The sequence below is a fragment of the Sorex fumeus genome, unplaced genomic scaffold (assembly GCF_029834395.1).
Source record: "Sorex fumeus unplaced genomic scaffold, SorFum_2.1 ptg000054l, whole genome shotgun sequence".
Lineage (NCBI taxonomy): Eukaryota > Metazoa > Chordata > Mammalia > Eulipotyphla > Soricidae > Sorex > Sorex fumeus.
The window spans coordinates 24765821-24788708 of NW_026606111.1; the positions used below are offsets into that span (position 1 = coordinate 24765821).

A 22888-nucleotide genomic window follows, 5' to 3' on the forward strand; every position below is an offset into this window, starting at 1 on the left:
AACACCAATTTTGTTACAGAGACAAAATTGCAAAATATGTATTTACAGCTTTCTCTTTTGATTTCTAAGAATGTTTCCTGAGAAAAATTGAAGGTATATGTCAGTAGAAAATATATCTTCTATGAAGGTATGTTTCAAATTGCTCTACCTTCTAGGAAGATATATTTTCTATGGCTGCATTAAAAAAAAACTAATACAGACTTTTTGCACTTAATATAACAAAATCTTTAAAATAGATAACAGCCTTTTGGGGGGGAGTTTCACACTTGGACATACTCAGGGCTTACTCCTGGCTCTGTGCTCAGGGCTCACTCCTAGTGGGGTTCAAGGGACCATAAGTGCTGCCAGGATTGAACTGGGGTTGACTGCGTGCAAGGCAGGCACCTTACCCCTGGACTATCTCTTTGGCCCCAGAATAAATAATATCATATAGTTTTGTGGTCAGGAATCTGGGGGGTAGAGCAGCTAGTTTCTCTAGGCCAGGACTTGTTAAACGTTTTTCCACACATGACTTCCCTTTTGCCCAAGAAAAGCAACATCGGCAAACACTGTCAGAAACACACTTTGGACTTATAACATGCTGGAGTCTGAGTTAATCCTTGGTTGTCAGGATTTCAGAAACTTTTTATTATTGCCCTTTTTTGGGGGGGGGTGACCCCCATGTCCATGTATGTAACCTCTTATGGAACTGTGACCCACAGTTTAAGAAGGTGGTTCTAGGGTCTCTGCTCAGTGTCACTGTCGTGCCAAGCAAATTCAGGTTCCCTCCTGGCTCAGTCCATATTTTGGGGCCACACTTGGCGCAGTCTCTCCTCTGGGCTCTCATTGCTGCTGCTGCCTTGCTCCCGTCTGCTGCTCCACAGGGCTGCCCTGGTCTTCCCCATCTGCACCCCCTCACAACCTTCCCACTCATTGCTGTGTCCCTTGCTGGTTGCTGACAGAATCTATGTCCCTGTTGCAAGACTGAGCTTCCCCCCTTTCCTGCTGCCTGTTGCATGTAGGAGACGAGAGTAAATGAGCTCAGAGGGCAGGAGATGGAAAATACCCAAGGATCCTGTTCAGGAAATGGCCTTGGTGCTGGCAATGTGCTCTGGGGCCTGGTGGGAGGGGAAGGAAAACTGAGGTCAAGAATTGAGACAGCCACAGCACCCAAAAGGAGAGAGAGAACAAAAGGGAATGCCCTGCCACAGAGGCAGGGTGGGATGGGGGAAAAGGGAGTGGGAGGGATACTGGGATCACTGGCGATGAGAATGGGCACTGGTGGAGGGATGGGTATTCGATCATTGTATAACTGAAACCCAGCACAAAAATTTGTAAGTCTACAACTGTACTTCATGGTGTTTCACTAATAAAAATTAAAAAAAAAAAAAGAATTGAGACAGGTGGGGGCAGAGAGGTAGCTTGGGCATTTGCCTTGTACACTGGTGACCTAGGTTCAATCCTCAGCATCCCACCTGGCCACCAACCATGTGAGGAAGAGATTCCTGAGTGCAGAGCCAGGGGTAACCCCTGAGTACTGCTGGGTGTGCCCCCTCTCCACACACACACATCAAAAAAGAAAAGAATTGAGACAGGTGTCAGATACAATTCAGTGTTTCTCAACCTTTTCCCTTCCTGCACTTCCAAGCTTGTTTTCTTCAGTGTCGGCCCCATCCTCCACCCCTTGTCTCACACTGGGGCTCCCATTTACATGATTTTCACCTGTCATCCCCTTAGTATATACTGAAGGCCTGTGAGAACCCAGTTGAGAAACGATGTACGTAACTCAGGTTGAAGTCAACAAACGTGAAGGAGATTGCAGTGAGCGAGGTGCTGCCTCTAATGAACAAGGAGACAGTAGATGAACACAACCTCCAAGGTCTGTTCCTCAGATGAGCTGGGCTTTTGAGGGAAGAGCGGAAAGAGCACACCGAGGAAAGATGGCACCACCTGCCTGCAGAGTCTCCCCTCTCCTTAGGCTGTGAGGCCCAAACAATGACCCCTTGAGAAGGAAGGCTGCAGAAGAAAGAAGAGCCTGAGGAGATACCTGCCTTCCATTAGATGAGAAAAGTGCCAGCGAAGAAAATGCTTTTTTTTGGTTTTGGGGGTTTTTTTTGTTTGTTTTGTTTTTGGGTCACACCCAGCGATGCTGAGGGGTTACTCCTGGCTCTGCACTCAGGAATTACTCCTGGCGGTGCTCGGGGGACCATATGGGATGCTAGGAATCGAACCCAGGTCGGCCGCGTGCAAGGAAAACGCCCTACCTGCTGTACAATCACTCCAGCCCCAGGGGTTTTTTTTTTGGTTTTTTTTTTTAACAGAACTCCTACAGTTCATTTCATGTTGTATTCAGGTGAGACACTTCTGTTTTGTCCCAGGAGAGAAGCACTCATCACATTTCATACTCCCCATCCTATCTTTTCTTGCTAATTAGCACCTTTGTTTTCATTTCTCTTCAGCTTCCTTGCTGGTTTTCTCAAGTCCAAATTTCCAAAGAGTAACAAAGCCCAGCACGATTTAAAACAACTGTTTCACAATCTTGTATTCTACCCATTTGTGACCGGTGACTCCTTAACTCTTCATATACCATTTGACAAATCAGAAAGCAGCTTGAGGCACTGGGGCTTCAAGGAAGGGAAAGTCCCACATAGTTTTGTTTCCCACTTTGCCATAGCATGGGCCAGTCTGTAAGTCTTTCGGTCTCGAGATCTCTTCAGATTTTGCTAGTTCTCATTCTCTTACATCCCCCCAACCATGGTTTTCGCTCTTCCCATTCCAGATTTGCAACATCAGACTACGCAGAATCTTGTTTTCTCTCCAACACCTTTCTTCTAGATTATTAAGCAGAAATACCTCTTGTAACTAGGTACCTCTAAATCAAGCCTAGCTAGTCCTCCCTTTTCCCACTGCCCCTGTACACTCATGCGGTTCTATTGGCTTGAGGGACCTATTCCCACAACACTTCTAATTTAAACCCCTGGCCCTACGAGTACCACTGCTTTCCTGTTTATTTGACAGCTGAGAGCAGGTCACTTGCAGATTTTTCACTAAAATATATAAAATTTTGATGTTTGGTGTATCCTTCACTTGAAAATGCAGTCAACTTAGAAGACAAACTAAGCTTCAACCAGTGCAGGGGGGAAAAATGGGAAGAAGCTAGTATTAAGACAGTATCTCTGCTACTAGGACATGACTCAGTGTCGGTGTGACTGCCTTGCATGCTTCTTCAGATAACTTACGTTTATCGGGTCACACCCATCCCAGGGCACTGAACTTATATTATAAGTTAATATTGCCTTTCTCCTCTTCTTATGCCTTTTGAATAGTTTACCTTAAAGCAATGTCCTTTCTGTATGGGCACAGGAAGACAGTTAATATTATGCTTTGTAACTTGGGAGTTGATTGACTCCAAATAATATTTACTCCTGGGCATCTGCTCTCTTGACCCAGTTGCCCTTAGTTCCTAGCACCCCAAAAGCAGGGTCCCGACGAGAGACTGAATGGACCCAGGGCAAGCTGTGAGCTACCCTGGCATCGAAATGAGCCAGGCAAAGCACTACAATACTCAACTATAAATTGAGGACATGATCATGGACAAATGCTGTCATGATCCAAAAGTAACAACGAGACTAGGACCCTGCTGGGGCTAGGAAGATTAACCTGGCCTGAGGACTGCAGAATGTATAGTGAGATATTCTCAGGAAGAACCAAACTAAGTTTATATCTCTTATACTGTGCTCATACAGAATGACATTGCTAGAAATATTAGAAGTAGATTTACTACAACTATTTAAGTAAATTACTAGCTGAGGAAAGAACACACCCTTGTTAGGATCACACCCTTGAGTGGATCTCCTAGTAATCTGGAGTAATCTCTTTAGATGAGATTTTATCCCTGAGTTAATCTCCTGGAGGAGTGGTCTTAAGTCTTATTGTTGATTTGTCAATATTCAACCCACCTTTGTGTCACCACCTTACGTGATTGCTATATAAACTAAGACTGTAAGCTCGGAGAGAGAAGTCAGAAGTGAGAGGGCTCGGGCTCCAGAGATCCAGAGTCAGAGCGAGAGGGGCTCAAGCTTGAGAGAGAGAACAGCCATCCTGATCCAGGCCACACACAGGGCTCAAGAGCACCAAACGCAGGCGGTGAGACAGTGCCATCCAGTGAGCCCGCAAACACAACCTTTGGTGTGCTAAGATTTTACAGCCCATGTTATCCAACTTTCTCCAAAGCCCTAGAGTCATTTTTGACTTACTATTTTTTATTTGAGCTCTTTAGTACTTATTGTTAATTTACATAGAAAGTATTGAACTGTCATCATTTTCTCAGACTTGACTTACTATCAATCAGTAAGCACATTTTGGCCACTTATAGTGCAATTCTGTTAATACATTACTAGCTTGCCTAACACATCAGGGATAAATTTTGAAAAAGATGTTTCTTTGCTTTTGAACCCACAATATGTATTGCCCACAATTTGTAGTGACTGTTTGAATTATACAGTTGATATAAATACCTTAGTGCCATGAAGTCCTTGTCTAATTCACTTTTCTTCTTTTCTACTGTGTTCCACCTGTGTTCCACCTGTCATAAAGCTAAGCTTCTCTGTGCATGCTTCTACCTCCACCCATGTTGGACCTCTACTCCTAGGTGGCATGGTCACTATACACTTTACCTAAACTGCTGTTCTCTTTGTTCACGTGTGACTCAAAAAGAGAAGGTTACCCAGTCAGGACAATGAATATCTACCAATCTTCCATCATCCTGACAGTGTATTACCCTCATATACAATAGCACTTGTACACTTGATAGTTTCTCAGTTTTGCATCCAAGCCTCCCTTCCACGAGTTTATCTGTCCCTTCATTTTTAGCAAGTTTATCTGTTCCTTCAGAAACTTCTGCAAAGTGAATAAAGGGTTTTTTGTTTTGTTTTGTTTTTTTTGTTTTAAATATGTATACTATATAGGTGTCTGCAGCTCTGAAACAAGGCCAGATTACCCCAACTGAGCTCTGTCAAAAATGCCTCTCTCTAATCAAGAAGACCAAGTTTTTAAATGCTTATATTACTGTAACAGAGGAAGTGGCCTTAAAGCACGCTGAAGAATCAGAGAAGAGATATAAGGAAGGTAAATTGCTTTGAATGGTGTTTGTTGTGTATGTAAAGAAAGAAGACAGTCAAATATTGTAGTTTCCATTTGGCAAGTGAAACTTTTAACATAACAGAGCCTTATTTGAGGAATTTGTGCAAGAATTGCAATAAAAATGAGACTAGAAGATACGCTACACTTGATAATGTCCAACTATCACAGTTTCTAACATTTTTAATTTTTGAAAAATTACCCATTATTAATAACTGGTAGTTATTTTGATAACTAGTACTAATGTGTATTTATATTTTGAACTAGATATATCCTATTCTTTTGACCTTGTTCGCTCTACCTCTACCTCCACCCTCTTGGCTTTCTAATGTAGGTCACTCACTTGGGGAATTGGATGGAATTCCCATTGCAATAAAGGACAACTTTAGCACAGCTGGAATTGAAACAACATGTGCTTCAAAAATGCTAAAAGGTAAATATGAACTGATCATTTTATGAAAATAGACATTCTTCAGTTTAAATTAAAAATACCAAAACACCAAGTTATCCTTAAACTATATCTGCAAAAGAAATACTTAGGTTGGAGTATTACTTTTTAACATTTTGTTCTTTCAGAAACACAAAATTATTCTTTAGAGATAGGCCAGCTTCATAGATGAATCCCATTTAGAAAACCTTAGCAATCCTATTTAGAAGACTCAATAACTAATTACAGAGATATGCAAGTGACCTCTGGATTCCATTCATTGATAATACATGAAGCCAAGATTGAAGTACAAAGTAAGGGTCATTAACACTTTATGGTGTGAGGATTCATTAGTACCTACTGTCCGCTTATTTTTCATTTCCTCACGTATATATATTATATAAAACTATAAGTATTATCTATCGATGTACTTACTTACCTTAGTATGATGATAGTTTTGTTCTTTACAATTTAATAGGTTAAAAGAAATCATGTTTACTCAGATATTTGGATCCTAGGAGAAAAAAAGCCTCAAATAAGGCTCTATTATTTAAAAAAAAAAGTTTCATAGAACTACATATTAAAAGAAATTTTCTATAAAGAATACCCCATATTTCTCTGATAGGAAAACTATTATTAATTATTTAGGAATTTATAGACACAATAGAGAAAATTTTCATAAAGATCTGTTTCTGATTGGAAATAGGTTAAAAATACTGTAGTAGAGCATCTTGAGAGGAAAAAGTGAATATATAAATTATCTTTGGATATATATAGCAGTTAGCAATAGAAAAGCAACTGTGGAAGAAAGTTCAATCCACTACTCAAATTAGAGATAATTAACATTTCAACATGAATTGCTTAAGTACAGTATTAAATTTTATTTCTTGCATATAATTTACATTCTCACTGTTTTCTTTCCTATAATTGAAATACCCCTCTCCTTTTTTTTTTCAGGTTATATACCACCCTATAATGCTACAGTTGTTCAGAAGTTGTTGGATCAGGGAGCTGTGTTAATGGGAAAAACAAATTTAGATGAGTTTGCTATGGGGTAATTAAAATTTTATTTTCCTGTATTTCTTTCATCTCTTCAGTTTCATTCAAAATACCTGAAAGGAGTGAGGAAATTTGAAAATTCAAATGCCAGTTTCTCAGTCCCTCTGAAATTATGTCCTGTTGTTGAATAGGAATACAGTTAGATCTCATTTTGGTCTTAGTTTGCATTTTTTTAAAATATCTAATGATGTTAAACACCATCTGTATATTTTGCCTCCCATCTAAATATTTTGGTGGAATATCTTGAGTACATATTCTGGATTTGAATCCATTAGATGGTATGTGTTTTTCCCTCTAAGAGTTTATTCTTTGAATGTGCCTTTCAAGTATAAAGATTTTTCTTTCTTTAATTTTTAATTTTTTTTTTTTTTTAGTGAAGCAAGTTAGTTTTAATTGAAGAAACTTACTTAGATGTGAGGGAGGGGGAGAGGAGACACATGTTCAAGAGTGTCTCAAGCTTGGAAGAGCCAACAAGCCAGCCAACAGAGACAGAGACAAGCAAAGGATCTTCATGTCCAAGGGAGAACATGGGTTTGAAGAACAAGCTTAATTTTGATGAAGCCCAGTTCTTCATTTAGGGGTAAAAGGGACAGTATAACTATACTGCTCAGTACCCACAGGATGACTATGGTGCTGGAACAGGGTGGCAAGGGCCAGAAAGATAGCACAGTGGGTAGGGTGCTTACCTTGCATGCAGCTGACCTGGGTTCGATGTCCAGTACTGCATGTGGTCCCTGAGCACAAAGCCAGGAGTAAGCCCTGAGCACCACTGGGTATGACTCAGAAACAAAAAACAAATGATAAAATTAACAACTAGAAGTGAAATGATAAGTAAGTAAGTAAGTAAAGGCCCTCCCGTTGATCATCGATTTGCTCGAGCGGGCCCAGTAACAACTCCATTGGAGACTTTGTTGTTACTGTGTCTGGCATACCGAATACGTCACGGGGAGCTTGCCAGGCTCTGCCGTGCGGGCGAGATACTCTCGGTAGCTTGCCAGGCTCTCTGAGAGGGGCGGAGGAATCGAACTAGGGTCGGCCATGTTGGCTGCATGCAAGGCAAACGCCCTACCGCTGTGCTATCACTCCAGCCGTGAAAATGATATTCTCAGCAAATGTTACCTCTCTTTTTTGGGGGGTTTCTTTTGTAGTTTGTTGTTGTTGTTGTTGTTGTTGTTGTTGTTGTTGCTGTTGGCTTTTGTGTATGTGTGTGAAGGAAAATAGTTTTTATTGACAAAATGTTAGAGAAATTGAGGGGAGAAAAAAGAGGAGAGAGAGCACAAGCCACTCGAGAGGGAAACCTCAAATAACTTTTAGGAGAAGGTTACATATAATTGCTCCAAAATGCCTTATCCAGAATTTGCTTCTGGTTTTCAAAGATGAAAGGGGTGAAATCTTGAAATCTTGAACTTTATTTTTACTCTGCGTACCCTAGTCATTAAATCACTATTCTGTTTATTCTTAGTCTATTTTCCATCCACCAGTTTAGCAATGTATTGTAAAATGATATGTCAGGAACGTATGGAAGAGAAGCATGGGGTCAGATATGGGAAGGGGCAGGAGCCTCCTATCTTCTCTAGGGTTGCTGCTCCCCAAGATGTCACATTCACCAACCCAGAAATTCCCTGACCATGTTTCCCCAAGTGATGAAGATTTATATTTACAGAAACGTACTGGTGGTGCCAGGAATGGGGCTCAGTGGGAAAATATATACCTTTCATACATGTGATGGGCTGGAGCGATAGCACAGCGGGTAGAGCGTTTGCCTTGCACACGGCCCATGCAGCTGACCTGAGTTCAGTTCCTCCACCCTTCTCGGAGAGCCCAGCAAGCTACCGAGAGTATCTCACCTGCACGGCAAAGCCTGGCAAGCTACCCGTGATGTATTCGATATGCCAAACACAGTAGCAACAAGTCTCATGATGGAGACGTTACTGGACCTACTCGAACAAATCGATGAACAACGGGAAGACAGTACTACATACATGTGATCTGGGTGCAATCTCTGCCTTGGCAAAATAAATAGTATATAAGCATCGGGAGAGATGGCACAGAGGGCTAGAATTCATACTCCACAGGTGGGAGACCCAGGTTTCATCCCAGGCAGTGAATGGTTCCCCAGGAGCAACCCCAGACACAGCTAGGAGCAGTCCCTAAGCACCATCAGATATGACCCCCAAAATATACATACGTTCATGTACATACATACACGCATACATAAGAACTGAATGAAGGAATTAATCAGTATACGAGAAGGAATTGACTAGGGTTTCACTCCAATATTTTTTGTGGCTTTACAGAAAACTGGATACAACTCAATGTCATTTGATGAATAATTTAAAAGGCAGACTAAGCAGACAGTGAAAACTAAACACAGTACCTGACTCTAGACTTTAGGATAAACACTATAAAGAGAAAAACATTAGGCAGCTAAGAAAATGGATTGCATATAGTAGGTTAGGCTAAAAAAGCTATTATATTGATATTAAACTCATCAAAATTGATAATTAAACTGGCTATATAGAGAATACCCTTAGTTATTTATTTTATTTTATTTTTATTAAAAGCATCTTGATTTGCAAAGTTGTTTCAGGCATTTAGTATTCAATACCTCCAGTGTGACCTTCCTTCTACCAATGTCGCCATTTTCCCTCCCATCCCCAACCTACCCCCTTAGCTACATAACAAATTGACTTACTGATTTCAACAAAACTTTAAGAAATGACAAATATAATGACTAGAAAATAAACCAGTAAGAGCCAAGTTGTGATTACTAATATGATTTTAACCTATGTAAACAATGAAAATAAAATCCTTTAGTACAATATAATGAAATGCTCCTCATTTACATAAGTTTTCAACTCTGGAATCTAAGGTCTATTACATTAAATTTTATTTTATATTTGGATCTCATTATGGTAATAATCATGCTTTCCATATCACTAATAAAACTTTTATTTTTCTGATCACCAAAAATGTTTCTTTTTTTTGGATCACCAAAAAAGTTTTAGTTATTCAGTGATTGAGCACTCATGATCGAGCACCCATCCCTCCACCAGTGCACATTTTCTACTACCATTGTTCTCAGTGTCCCTCCCGCCACCCCATCCCATCCCACCCCCTGCCTCTATAGCAGGTCAGTCCTTCTTACTCTCTTGGCAATTTGGGGCATTATGATTTGGAATACAGAAACTAAGAGGCCATCATGTTATTATTAATACTTTTAAAGAAATTCTGTATTAATAGATTTTGGAGTTTACATGTAATAGGTAAGGCCTATTTATTTTTTTTTTTCTTTTTTATTAGTGAAACACCATGAGGTACAGTTGTAGATTTACAAATTTTTGTGCTTGGATCTCGGTCATACCACGATCAAATACCCATCCCTCCACCAGTGCCCATTTTCTACCACCAGGATAATATCCCTCCCCCCCCCATCCTCCCATCCCCCCATCCCCCCCTGCCACTGTGGCAGGGCATTCCCCCCTGTTCTCTCTCTCCTCCTGGGCGCTGTGATCAGGGTAAGGCCTATTTATATAAATTTTTTCCCCTGAGCAAATCGATGATCACTGGTAGGACAGTGCTATCGTGCTATATTTTATGTAAACACTGTTTTTCAAACTTGTTCATGGGCTTTCTTATAGGCAGAGAATACCTTTAGTTCTAAGGAAAACATCCTACATACTTAACTGGAGTATTTAGGAGTAAGGATCATGATACTATATAGCCTAGCAAGCTAACGAGAGTATTTCGTCCACATGGCAAAGCCTGGCAAGCTCCCCGTGACGTATTCGATATGCCCAAAACAGTAACAGCAAGTCTCACAATTTGTTGTGAGATGTTACTGGTGCCTGCTCGAGCAAATCGAAGACAAACGGGAGGATAGTGCTACAGTGCTACTCCTAGGTGACCTAGGAGAAAGAAATAAGGGGTAGGAGTATATATGTACAGATCCATACAAAGTTCTTTTCATACTATTTTTTTGTTTGTTTGTTTTTGTTTTGGGGGCCATACCTGGCTCTACTCAAGGTCTCTCCTGGATTTTCACTCAGGAATTACTCCTGAGTAATTACTCCTGACCATACGGAATACTGGGAATCAAACCCAGGTCATCTATGCGCAAAGCAAACACCCTACCTGCTGTTTATCACTCTGGCCCTCACACATTTTTTTTTTGTTTTGGTAATTTTTCTGTAAGATTAAAATGATGACTTATAAGTTATTCCATTTCACAGATAATGCTTTTTCTTTCTGATTAATAGAGACATTCCTCTTAGAGACTTCTTGTTAACTAAATATTTGTACAAGTCTTCGGCTGGAAGAACTTAAAAGGAAAATCATCTTAAGCTGAACAAGGATTAAAAATCTTCTTTTCTGGACTGGAGCAATAGTACAGCGGGTAGGGCACTTGCCTTGCTTGCAGTGGACTCTGATTTTATCCCCAGCATCAGATAGTCCCCCAAGCCCCAACAGGAGTGACCCCGGAGTGCAGAACTACAAGTAAACCCTGAGCACCGCTGGGTGTTGCTTCCTCTACCCACTGGGGGAACTTGTTTTCTTGGGCCTGAGAATAAAATGAATAGTGAATAAATGAGCGAATAAAACAGTGAATAAAATGCTTGCCTTGCATGTGTGTGATCCTAGTTTGATCCCCAGCACCACATGATCCTCTGAGCAACACTCAGAGAAACCCCTGAACACGGAACACTTCTAGGTGTGGCTCAGAAACCAAACACACAAAATACAAGCAGGAAAACTGACCCTGAAACTTCCTTTAAAAAAATAAATTGGGGTAGTGAGTTTGGTCCATACCTGTTTAGGACTTACTCCTGGCTCTGTGCTCAGGGATCACTCCTGGCGTGCTTGGGGGACCATTTGTCATGCCATGGATCTAACCCGGGTCTGCTGCGTGCAAGGCAAGCATCCTCCCTGCTATACTATTGCTCCATGCTCCAAAATGTTTTTCACTTAATAGACCAGTTTTGTCTACTTTCTACCCCAAATACACTTAGCATCTTCTACCTCCTCAGGCATCTCTGTATTTGAGGAAAAATACATTTAAGTGGGCTTCTTCCCTTTCCAGTTCAAGTTATATGGTGTCAAAAACAATTCATACCGGGGTTCACATACAAGTTGCACGTACAACAAAAGTTTTGCTGAAGCCTCTTGCATCATTTCTTCCTGACAGGTCTGGAAGCACAGACAGTGTGTTTGGACCAGTCAAAAACCCCTGGAGCTATTCAAAACAATATAGAGAAAAGAGGAAGCAGAAGCGCCAGGCTGAGGATGAGGATGCAGATTGGCTCATAGCTGGAGGAAGCTCGGGAGGGAGCGCAGCCGCTGTCTCAGCCTTCACGTGCTTTGCGTAAGATGCTTTGGGGGAAAGTCTTTACTTTAAAACTGAATCAGGTACATCAAACATATGTAAAACTCTGACCATAGATTTCATTATTGGAATGGTTATTACCTGGATACTCTTACTTCTTTTAGGCCAACTTTTAAGGTTCAATGGTATATCGCAATTACAGATTGATATGCATATATCTATGATACCCAATTATTTTGATAAGTTATAAAAAGGCCCTCCCGTTGATCGTCGATTTGCTCGAGCAGGCCCAGTAACGTCTCCATTGGAGACGTTGTTGTTACTGTGTTTGGCATATCGAATACTCTCGGTAGCTTGCCGGGCTCTCCGAGTATTCTCAACTGTATTTATTACATATACATTTAGGTTTAGTTTCAGAAAAGATGTGAAGTCTTCCTGTATAATACATGGTTTCTTAACAGCATGATGTTATGGATCTTGCAGAAAAACCAGGTTGCATAAATATACTTCACTGAATTTCAGGCAAGGGAATTTTGGGAGGGACAGGCAAGGAGATGCCTGGATGGAATCCAAGGCCTCATACATGCAAAGCTTGTGCGACCACTGAGCAACATCCCAAGCTCATTATTCAAATAATTTAGGGGTGTCTGCGTACTGATTATACAGATTTCGGGAACTAACATGCCATGACTTTAGTTGAGTGCCATTGAACAAAATTACTCGTTACAACTCACCTTCCATTGAAATGTTACTTTGTTGGGGGGAGGAGGGCTGGAAAACAAAAAATGCTCCAGCCCCTGAGCTGTCAAGAAAGGACAAAGTGAGAACTTGGCTTTGGGGGGAAGCTGCAGTGTGTTTTGTTTTGCTTCAGTTGGCAGTGTAACAAGATAAAGGGAAATGGCCCTAATATTTATGTATCACTAGGATGTCTAAAGTTAGCGTTCTTTAAAGCAGCAACTAGAATGGTTTGATCCTCAAGTAAAGGGTCTTCTAGTTTGGAAGAAGCTAGCTGATTTGTGTGACTGCCACACTTTGTATTTGGAAATAGACTATCTCTCCTGTGATATGTCTTAAGTCTCATTTGTAAAACATTTCTTAACTGCCTAAAGAGTAAGAGGGGCCAAGAGAGATAGCTTAATGGCCTGAACTTAGACTCTGCAGTTGTCCCAAGTTTGATCCCTGGCACACTATATGGTCCTCTGAGCCCCTCCAGGAGTCACCCCCAGGCAGAGTTGGGAATTGGGTACCACATGTGGCCCAATAACCCCCAATCCCTGAACAAAGAAAGAGAAAAATAAGTACATATCACTATTACTATATTTATTTTATTGTCTCAAGTTTAATCAAATTGAGTATGCTTAATAGTACTGTATCTATTTTATCTCTTCTTTATCATCCACTGAAATTAAGCTTTTTCATAGGCTCTGCTAACAGTAAATTATTTATATTTTTCAGAGGTATGGAGATTTAGAGTCTAAAGATTTTTTTTAAGTTTCCCTGAAATCTTGTTAACAAGTGAAACCATTTCATTTTATCTCTGTGGAATTTTATAGCACTGCATTAATATTAATGAGAGTTCTGACACTTTAGGACTGTGAGATTAGATGCTTTTTTTTCTGTTCTCATCACCCCACTTAGAGTTCATCTTTGTGAATGTGCTTAGAGAAGATGGCATTTTGACACATAATTCCTATGGAAATGTAGGTTTTGCTTTCTACACATCAGTCAATGAATCCTAATAAGAAAATGTATCTTTTTTTAAAATAGTGAAAGCAAGACTCTAACTTTGTAGTGAAATTGTACTGGTAAAAACGGCAATCCAGGGCCAGGGGTAAGGCATATACCTTATCTGCAGCTGACTGGAGTCTGATCACTGACACCGCATACAGTTCCCTGTACATCAACAGGAATGATCCCCAAACACAGAGCCAGGAGAAGCCCCTGAGTACCACTAATTGTGGCCCCAAAGTCACCCCCCCCCCCCCGCCAAAAAAAAAGACAATCTTTAATTTGCATGTTCTGTAGAGCTGAGGACCTGAGGACCAGGGGACTTAGGGCCTTGCTCTGCTAATTCTTCCCTGGGTTTGGGCAAGAAAAAAGGACCCAAAGAACAGGTCCCAAACCATTGAGTGTTTTGCTTTGTTTTCCCCTATTTTGATATGTTTGTTGTATATAGTTTTTAAAAAACAACTGAATGCTTGGAATACTATGCAGCCAATAAAAAGCAGAATGATAGTGAACCATGCAGTGATGTGGAAAAATATCTAAGATATATTGCTAAAAGTCAGAGAGAATGTATAGGGATTAAGGCCTTGCTTTACATGCTGCCAACCCACGTTTAATCTCTGGCACTGCTTATGGTCCCTTGAGCACTGCCAAGAGTGGTCTCTGAGCTCAGAGCCATAAGTAAGCTATGGATATGACTGGATGTGGCTACAGACCACCCCAAGTCCCAAAGATACATTGCTAAGTGGAATGCAGATTGCAGAACAGTATGTGTACAATGACTTTTTTTCTGTTTAATATAGTAGTTATTTATGTAATTATATATGCTTGCTAGTACTTATATGGAAGCATCTGGACAGATCATAATTGACATCGGGATTATTATAGGGGCAGTGATTCACCATGTGCATCATGTAGTTGTGTGTTCTAAGTTTTGCAGTAGGCATATATGCTTTTCTAATCAGAAAGATTTTTTTCTGAGCTAATGATATATTTTTTTTAAATTTTGTCACAAAATATATATAACATAATATAATCCTAACGGTTTTAACTATACAATCCAGAAGGTGTTTAATATAAACACATAAATACACAGTGTAGTACAGCCAACCTCCAGAACTTGTTTCTTCTGCAAAACTGAAACTCTGCTGTTAAAGCAGCAGCTGCCTAATTGCCTGTCTTCTCAGCCCCTGGCAACTGTTCTTCTACTTTAAGTTGCTGTGAATTTGACTGCTTTTATCTGAGTGAAATCAGGCAGTAGGCTGTATTTATACTCTTGTGACTGACTGATTTAACAAAGTATCCTTGGGGTAGTTATTTTTCACTGTATTTTAAATCAGAAAAAAAAAGATGCTCTAGGCCAGGGAGATTGCTCAGATGGCTGGAGCACTGACTTTGCCTGTAAAAGGCCCACGGTCAATCCACGAAATTCCATATTGCCTAAGCACCGCTGGAAGTGACTCCTGAGCACCATGTAGGAAGCTTTTCCAAGTGCCTTTGGATGTGCCTCCCCAAAAGTAAAGAAAAGAGGAGACACTACTCACACAAAGAAATGAAGTGATTCTACAAATAAATGTCATGAATTATTTTTAAATATGATATTATGGCAGAAGGGCATTTGCGATAGCACAGTGGGTAGGGCATTTGCCTTGCACGCAGCCAACATAGCCAACCCGAGTTCGATTCCTCCGTCCCTCTCGGAAAACCCGGCAAGCTACCAAGAGTATCTTGTCCTCACGGCAAAGCCTGGCAAGCTACCTGCGATGTATTCGATATGCCAAACACAGTAACAACAAAGTCTCACAATGGAGATGTTACTGGGTCTGCTCAAGAAAATCGATGAACAACGGGAGGACAGTGACAGTGACAGATTATGGCAGAAGATATGTCAGTGGTAAAGTGCTTGCATGAGACCTGGGTTCGATCCTTAATATACCCTCCAAAAATTAATTAATTGAAGGCATGTTAAGGATTTCTGGCTTTCAAACTAAGCAAATTTAAAACTGCCAATACTTAATGATACAATGAAACGTGAAAATTCAATTTGAATCATTGCAATCACAATCACAATCATCCTGTTGTTTGTCAATTGCCTCAAGCAGACCCCAGTAACGTTTCCTTCGTCCTAGCCCTGAGATTTTAAAAAGTGCCATATTCAAGACTCTTTCAAGGTTAGGAGAATGAAATCCATCATTGTTACTGGTATTTGGCATATTGGATACGCCACAGGGAGTTTGCCAGACTCTGCTGTGTGGGCAGGTTACATTCGGTAGCAATAGGAAATCAAAATGACATAACCTTTCAGGCAAGTAGTTTGACAATTACATATTAAGAATTTCTGGAGCTGGAGAAATAGTATAGGGGTTAGTTAAGGCACTTGCCTTTACATATGACTCACCCTGGTTCATACCTAGCACCACATGGTCTCCCAGGCACTACCAGGAGTGATCCTTCAGCATTGCTGTGAATCACTCAGAAACCCCCCTCTGCCCACCTCCCCTCAGAAAACATTTTTCCCATAAACTCCTTTGAACTTAGCCTAAAATCAAATCATATTTGCCTGCAGTGATTTATGTTTAAAGGTGTGTATTACAAAGTTATTTATCATGACATAATTTAGAAAAGCGTAATTAAAGTACACATCTATCTATAATTCTCCATTGGGTCACTGTCTTTCTCTGAATTCCTAGATGGCTGTTTAGTCTGTAAAAAGCTTTCTTTGAAATTCCCATTAATTTGTCTTGAGTGCAGCTAATACCAAAGGATGCTATGACATTTGTATGTGTAATAAGTATAGTTTGGGATGTAAACTACGGTAAAATGGCTTTAAGATACCAAGAATCACAAATTCCTGTGATAGTTTTGTGCATACTTTAAAATTTTAGTAATTTGAGGTTGGAGAGATAGTACAGCAGGCAGGGCATTTATTTTAGCTTATGGCCAGCCCTGTTCATCCCTAGCATCCCATATGGTCTCACAGGCCCCACCAGGAGTGATCCCTGAGCACAGAGCCAGGAGTAAGCCCTGAGTACTGCTGGGTGTGACCCCCCCCCAAAAAAAAAAGCCAGAATAAATAAAATAAAATTTTAGTAATTTTAATAATAAAAACAAAAAATATATAGGAATTTAGGTTTACAGGCTGAACTCACTATGAAAAGATATTTTTTTAAAAACTCTCATAGTTAATATGACCAAATACTAAAAATGTTTTGTCTCGTGTGATAGAATATTTTGTTACCCCTATACACAGTTTTACACTTTAGGAATTCTCTGAGACAAGTGTGTATTACTTTGGTATAATGATATAAATGTAATTTAAAATTGCACATTTTGAAGGGTAGATTTCATGTATACTTAGAGATATGTCATTCTTCTAAAGGAAATTCCGTTTGAATTCCAGGGCTTTAGGATCGGATACAGGAGGATCAACCAGAAATCCTGCTGCCCAATGTGGGCTTGTTGGCTTAAAGCCAACCTATGGCTTGGTTTCTCGTCATGGTCTCATTCCCCTGGTGAACTCAATGGATGTGCCAGGAATCCTAACCAGATGTGTGGATGATGCAGCAGTTGTGTTGGGTATTTATTTGATCTCATATAGTTCCAAAACATTATCCTGTCTCTGTAAGGCAAAGTGATGTTACTCATAAGGATTTCTCATTACAGGTGTTCTGGCTGGGCATGACCCCAAGGATTCTACCACAGTACAGGATCCCGTTAAACCCTTTATGCTTCCCACTTTGGCAGATGTGAGCAAGCTCTGTATAGGAATTCCCAAGGTAACTCTTCCCTTTTTGTCCTTTACAAAAATACTGTAATCAGAAATCAGATATAGAGCACATACAGGGGGAACAGACTTGGGTTTCAGCTGCCACTCTGCCATTTTTATTTCATAAGTGACCTGAGCACATGACTTCAACCCCTCCAAACTTATTCTCTCCACCTCTTGAATGGGAATAATAGCAGTAGTGGCCGCAGTTAGCCTTGAGGACCAAGTTAGATAATCCTGTTAAGTAGTGAGCATGGAAGTTTTTCCTGTAAAGGGCTAGAGGGTAAGTATCTTAGACTTCAATAAAGTCTGAATCAACAGATACTTAACTTTTCCACTGTCCTGTGAAAGAGTGCTCAAATAAAACTTTATTTTTAAATGTAGCTGGAAAGCACTTGGCTAATAGTTCATATGCTTTGCTAATATGATGTGTAAAGGCTTTAGCCTAGAGCCATGCCTCATAGCCCTTGGAACTTCAGATATTTCTACCTTTCCTGTCATTATTGCAAAAAGTAGTAGCAAAACCTACTACTTTTACTATAACAGTTGAGTAAATTATACTTAAGAGGTAAGTATCTTAAATTACTGGCTTAAATTTTAATATTTAAGCTTAGCAAAAAATTATATATTTAAGCTTAGCATAACTTTTTTGTTGTGAGTGGCTTCCTATGCATTGTAAGATGTTTAGCAGCATTACTGACTCTGCCTTTAAAGATAACAACCCCAGGTATAAGTTCTCCAACCAGGTCTTCAATCTTTAAGTTTTGCATCCACCTCCCAAGATCTAGTACTATGCTTGTCATGCCATAAACACTCTTAAAATACTTGAGTTGAATTATTCTTACTTTTATCAGAGTTTCAAATATATTGCCAAATGTTCTAGAGTACAGGCTGTTTTAGGTCCATCTTCAGATGTTCCAATTTCCGTGTTGTAACTTTTTTCCAATAAGGAGTATCTTGTACCAGAATTATCAAGTGAAGTACAATCTCTTTGGTCCAAAGCTGCTGACCTTTTTGAGTCTGCGGGTGCTCAAGTGAAGGAAGTGTCTCTTCCTCATACCAGTTACTCAGTTGTCTGCTACCATGTATTGTGCACCTCAGAAGTGGCATCGAATATGGCAAGGTTTGATGGACTTGAATATGGTAAGATGGCTGCCCTTTAGATTCTAAACTAATAGACTTAAAATATTTGAAAGAATCACTGTTTTGTGGTTGGGGGAAAAAAACCACTTGAAATAATGTTAAGAATTCTGTGAAATAAGTCAGTCATTTTGTAAGTAAATTGTACTTATACTTTATGTCAAAAATATACCTATGTTGGGGGCTGGAGCAATAGCACAGCGAGTAAGGCGTTTGCCTTGCACGCAGCCAACATGGCCGACACAGGTTTGATTCCCAGCATCCCATATGGTCCCCTGAGCACCGCCAGGAGCAATTCCTGAGTGCATGAGCCAGGAGTAACCCCTGAGTGTCGCTGGGTGTGACCCAAAAAGCAAAAAAAAAAAAAAATATTTATATATATATATATATATATATATATATATACCCCTATGTAATCATCTCTGAACTGTGGCTATCTATATATTCTCTGTCTAATGTAGCATCTGGCAGAGGGGAAGAGTTCATGAAACATTTGAATAAATGAAAGGATCAGGAGTTAATTGAAATTTCTTTTTGTTGTTTTTGTTGTTGTTTTTTGGCCATGTCAGGTGGTCATGCTCAGGGCTTACTCCTGGCGGGGTTTAGGGGGAGCATAGGTAGTGCCGGGGATCAAACCCGGGTCAGCCACATGAAAGGGAAGTGCCCTGCCCACTGTACTATTAACCCCAGTCCTAACTAATTGAAATTTCTTTTTTAATTATTTCCTTCTCTTGATAACTCCCAACTGATCAGTAATTGTACAGCAGATAAGGATGAAGAACCATGAAAGACATTCTTTGCAGACCAGAGTAATGTTCACAAGTCTGATTAAGGGCTTACTTCTCAGCAAAAACCGGACTTTCTTTCCAGGTAACATTTATCTCTTTTGCTCTCAGGGCACAGATGCAACAATGATGTGTCTACTGAAGCCATGTACGCTGCCACCAGACGAGAAGGGTTCAATGATGTGGTGAAAGGAAGAATTCTCTCAGGAAACTTTTTCCTATTAAAAGAGTAAGATCACTGGTTTAGGAATTTTCTCCATTTGTAGAAACTCATGAGTAAAGTAGCAATATGTCTACCAGGTCCTATAAGTTGAGAGAAAAGAATGACTTAAATTGATAAAGGTCTGGGCTAGAGCTATAGTTAGTGGGTAGGGCGCTTGCACGCAGCTGAACTGGGTTCAATCCCGAGCCCCACCAAGAGTGATCCCTGAGCGCAGAACCAGAAGTAAACAGTGAGCACCACTGATGATGACCCCAAAATAAACAAACAGATACAAAAGTAACAATTAAGAAAGGCCTGCTGAAAGACCTGTTTTTTTGTATGTTTGATTCCTAGTTCTTCAAAAACAAAAATGCTATTAAATGCTCTAGTTCAGTGATTAGTACAAACTAAGTCAGAAACTCAGTAATTTTAACTTTTTAAAATATTTCCACTTATATTGTCTCATAATTTTAGTGCTCTTAGATCCTAATGTAGGAAGTTACATTGGCGTCAATTAAAAGGGCATCTGTTAAAATCAACTTTGTTTTCCCTTGCATTGTGTATCTGTTTGGTCCAGGATAGAATTCTAGTTCTACCTGTTAGGTTATCTTTTATATAGGCATACCTGTAATCTCGTGAATAAGTTTCTTCTTTTTTACTACCAAGTCTGTCTCAAAGGATGAGAGAAATATTAAAAACCAAGAGTAGTTGTTCTAGTGAACAGCTAAACAGCTTTCTAGAGGTTTTCTCTTGGCCCTCACACGCAGCTGGCATACATTCATCTTTGCAACACCCTCAGAGTTAGTAGTTAGGATCAGCCACAATGGAAAATATATGGTGAACCCTCAAAAAAATTAAAAATAGAGGTCTGGGAAGATAGCTCAAGTAGTCAGAGCACGTGCCAGGCCTGTTTGAGCCCCAGCACCAAATAGCCCCTAGAACACTCCTACCCCCATCAGACAGACATACTCTAGTATCAAACCCACTGGCCTATTCCTCACTGCACCGCCAAGACTCGTGGTAGTAGCCCTGGGCTCTCCAGGCACTGCTGGGGGTTCCTCCTCGGGCCAAATTTCAAAAGAGAACTGCCAGTCTGGAAACTTTACTACAGGAGTTAAGGCTCATTATTTGCCTACGCCCAGCCCTGGTTCAGTCTCCAGCACAGGCTTCACTGTGTATAGTCCTTGAGAGACACCCCTGGCACTCCTGCCTGGTGGTCCCTGGTAGCACACCACTCAGTAGCTCTACATCCCCCGATCCTTGCATTCAGTCATTGGGCATGTTGGCCAATAGTCACATTTGTCGATTGTCACTGATTCATCATACTGTCTATGTCAGGTACCCATCATCAATCGTATAGGTCATTGTAGCAATGTAAAGGATATTGCAAATGAGGGGTCTGTGGGTTTTCCATGCCCCCCATTTAGGAGTATTAAGAGAGGGAAGTTTGACTCACCACTGCAGGTCTTTTCTCTGGCTTGGTCAACCTGGACCAGCTTTATTGTTTGCTTGAATATTTGGTCTTTTTTTTTTTTTTCAGGAGAATGGATGTAGTGACTGGAAAATAGAATTGAGGGATACTTATTTATTTTTATCTTTAAAAGTCAGTTTATATGTCAGGAATGATCAAAAAATAAACTATTGGAGGTCAGAGTGATAGTACAGAGAGTAGGGTGTTTGCCTTGCAAATGCCAGGTACGATCCCCAGCATCCCATATGATCCCCCAATCACCACCAGGAGTAATTCCTGATTCCAGAGTCAAGAGTAATCCCTAAACATCACTGGTGTGTCCTTAAAAAAACAAACAAATAAGAATAAATTTAAAATATAAACTGTCGTTCAAAAATTTTTTCTTCATGTAATTTTCACAGTCTGATATTTTGTCATTCTATCCTCTTTTGTTCCAAAGCCATAAATTTATTGGCAGATAAACAGGGATCTTGGGACAGTGGTGGAGGGAAAGGCCCTGTGGTGGGGGGTCTGGTGTTGGAACATTGTATTCATGAAACTATCATTAGCATTATTGCAAATCAACCCTGTCTCAAAAATGGGTGAGAACAGTCAATTGAATTTAAAGACCATAAATAAATTTTAAAAGACAATGTTTATTAAGAATCCAATTTACTCTTGAGTTTGTGTTTGTTTTTTGAGGGGAGGCTGGGGGGTCATACCTGTTAGTGTAAGGGCTTACTTCTATCTCTGCACTCAGGGATCACTCTTGGCAGTGCTCAAGGGACCTAATGGGATACTGTGGATTGAACCTGGGTTGACTGCAAGCAAGGCAAGCACCCTACCCATTGTACCATCTCTCCAGCCATACTTTTGTTCTTAATTGGCTTTTACACACTTGAACTACATTTAAATCTACCTTCTTTAGTATTGCCTTCCACGCATCCCTGCTCTTATTTAAAGGCAGCAGGAGTCGAGGGGGTGCTAGGGGGCCAGTTCTGCTGCAGTGCTCGTGGCCCAGAGCCACTCCCTGTAGTACTTAGCCTGGTGCTTCTAGAACCGAGACCTTTCACATCCCAGCCATGTTCTCCAGCCCTTGGAGCTACCGTCCAGCCCCCCGTTTTTCTTTCTCTTTTTAAAGAATTTTTTGCATTTTTTGCATTATTATTATTATTTTTAACATTAATGCACTGTGATTTATATAGTGATTCATAGTTGATTTTCAGGTATACAGTGTTCCAGTACCAATCCTACCACCAGTGTCAGCTTCCCTCCACCACTAATCTTTCTTTTAACAATTCTTTCCTGCCTTCTTTTTCTTAAATAATGTTTTGGGATTTGTTTTTGTTTTTGCTTTTTAGTTTTTATTAGTGAGACACCATGAGCTACAGTTGTAGACTTAAAAATTTTTGTGCTTGGGTTTCAATTATACAGTGATCAAATACCCAGCCCTCCACCAGTGCCCATTTCCCACCACCACGGATCCCAGTATCCCTCCCACCCCCCATCCCCCCTATCCCACTCTGCCTCTGTGGCAGGGCTTTCCCTTTTGTTCTCTCTCTCCTCTTGGGTGTTGTGGTTTGCAAAAGAGGCATTGAGAGGCAATCATGTTTGGTCTATAGTCTACTTTCAGCATGCTTCTCCCATCCTGGGAGGATCCTCTGTTTTGGGGTTTTTTTTTTCCTCAGAAAGAAATTTAAAATGAGAAGGGGGAAAGTCATCTGTATGAACCTAATCTTTACTGTTTCTGGTGATTTTCATTCTTTTGTGAAGATCCAGTTGTCTTTTCTGGTGTCTTATCTTCCAGTAGAGCTTCCTTTAATATTTCTGGTAGTGGTGTCCTGCTTTTAATAAATTTCTTCAGCAATCCTTTATGTTGTCATGTCTTGATTT

At 40.3% G+C, this 22888-nt stretch overlaps 1 protein-coding gene across 1 annotated transcript in view; it reads left to right on the forward strand.

The window, feature by feature from the left end:
* The window catches only part of QRSL1 (glutaminyl-tRNA amidotransferase subunit QRSL1), a 32827-nt gene that overhangs the window by 5115 nt on the left and 4824 nt on the right, over positions 1-22888 (forward strand). Inside the window, exons 2-9 of the mRNA XM_056125080.1 lie at positions 4947-5106; positions 5453-5551; positions 6503-6599; positions 11790-11966; positions 17053-17228; positions 17316-17428; positions 18369-18561; positions 19455-19572. Of these exons, the coding sequence (XP_055981055.1) occupies positions 4947-5106; positions 5453-5551; positions 6503-6599; positions 11790-11966; positions 17053-17228; positions 17316-17428; positions 18369-18561; positions 19455-19572 (1133 nt within the window). The remainder of the gene's footprint in view (positions 1-4946; positions 5107-5452; positions 5552-6502; positions 6600-11789; positions 11967-17052; positions 17229-17315; positions 17429-18368; positions 18562-19454; positions 19573-22888) is intronic.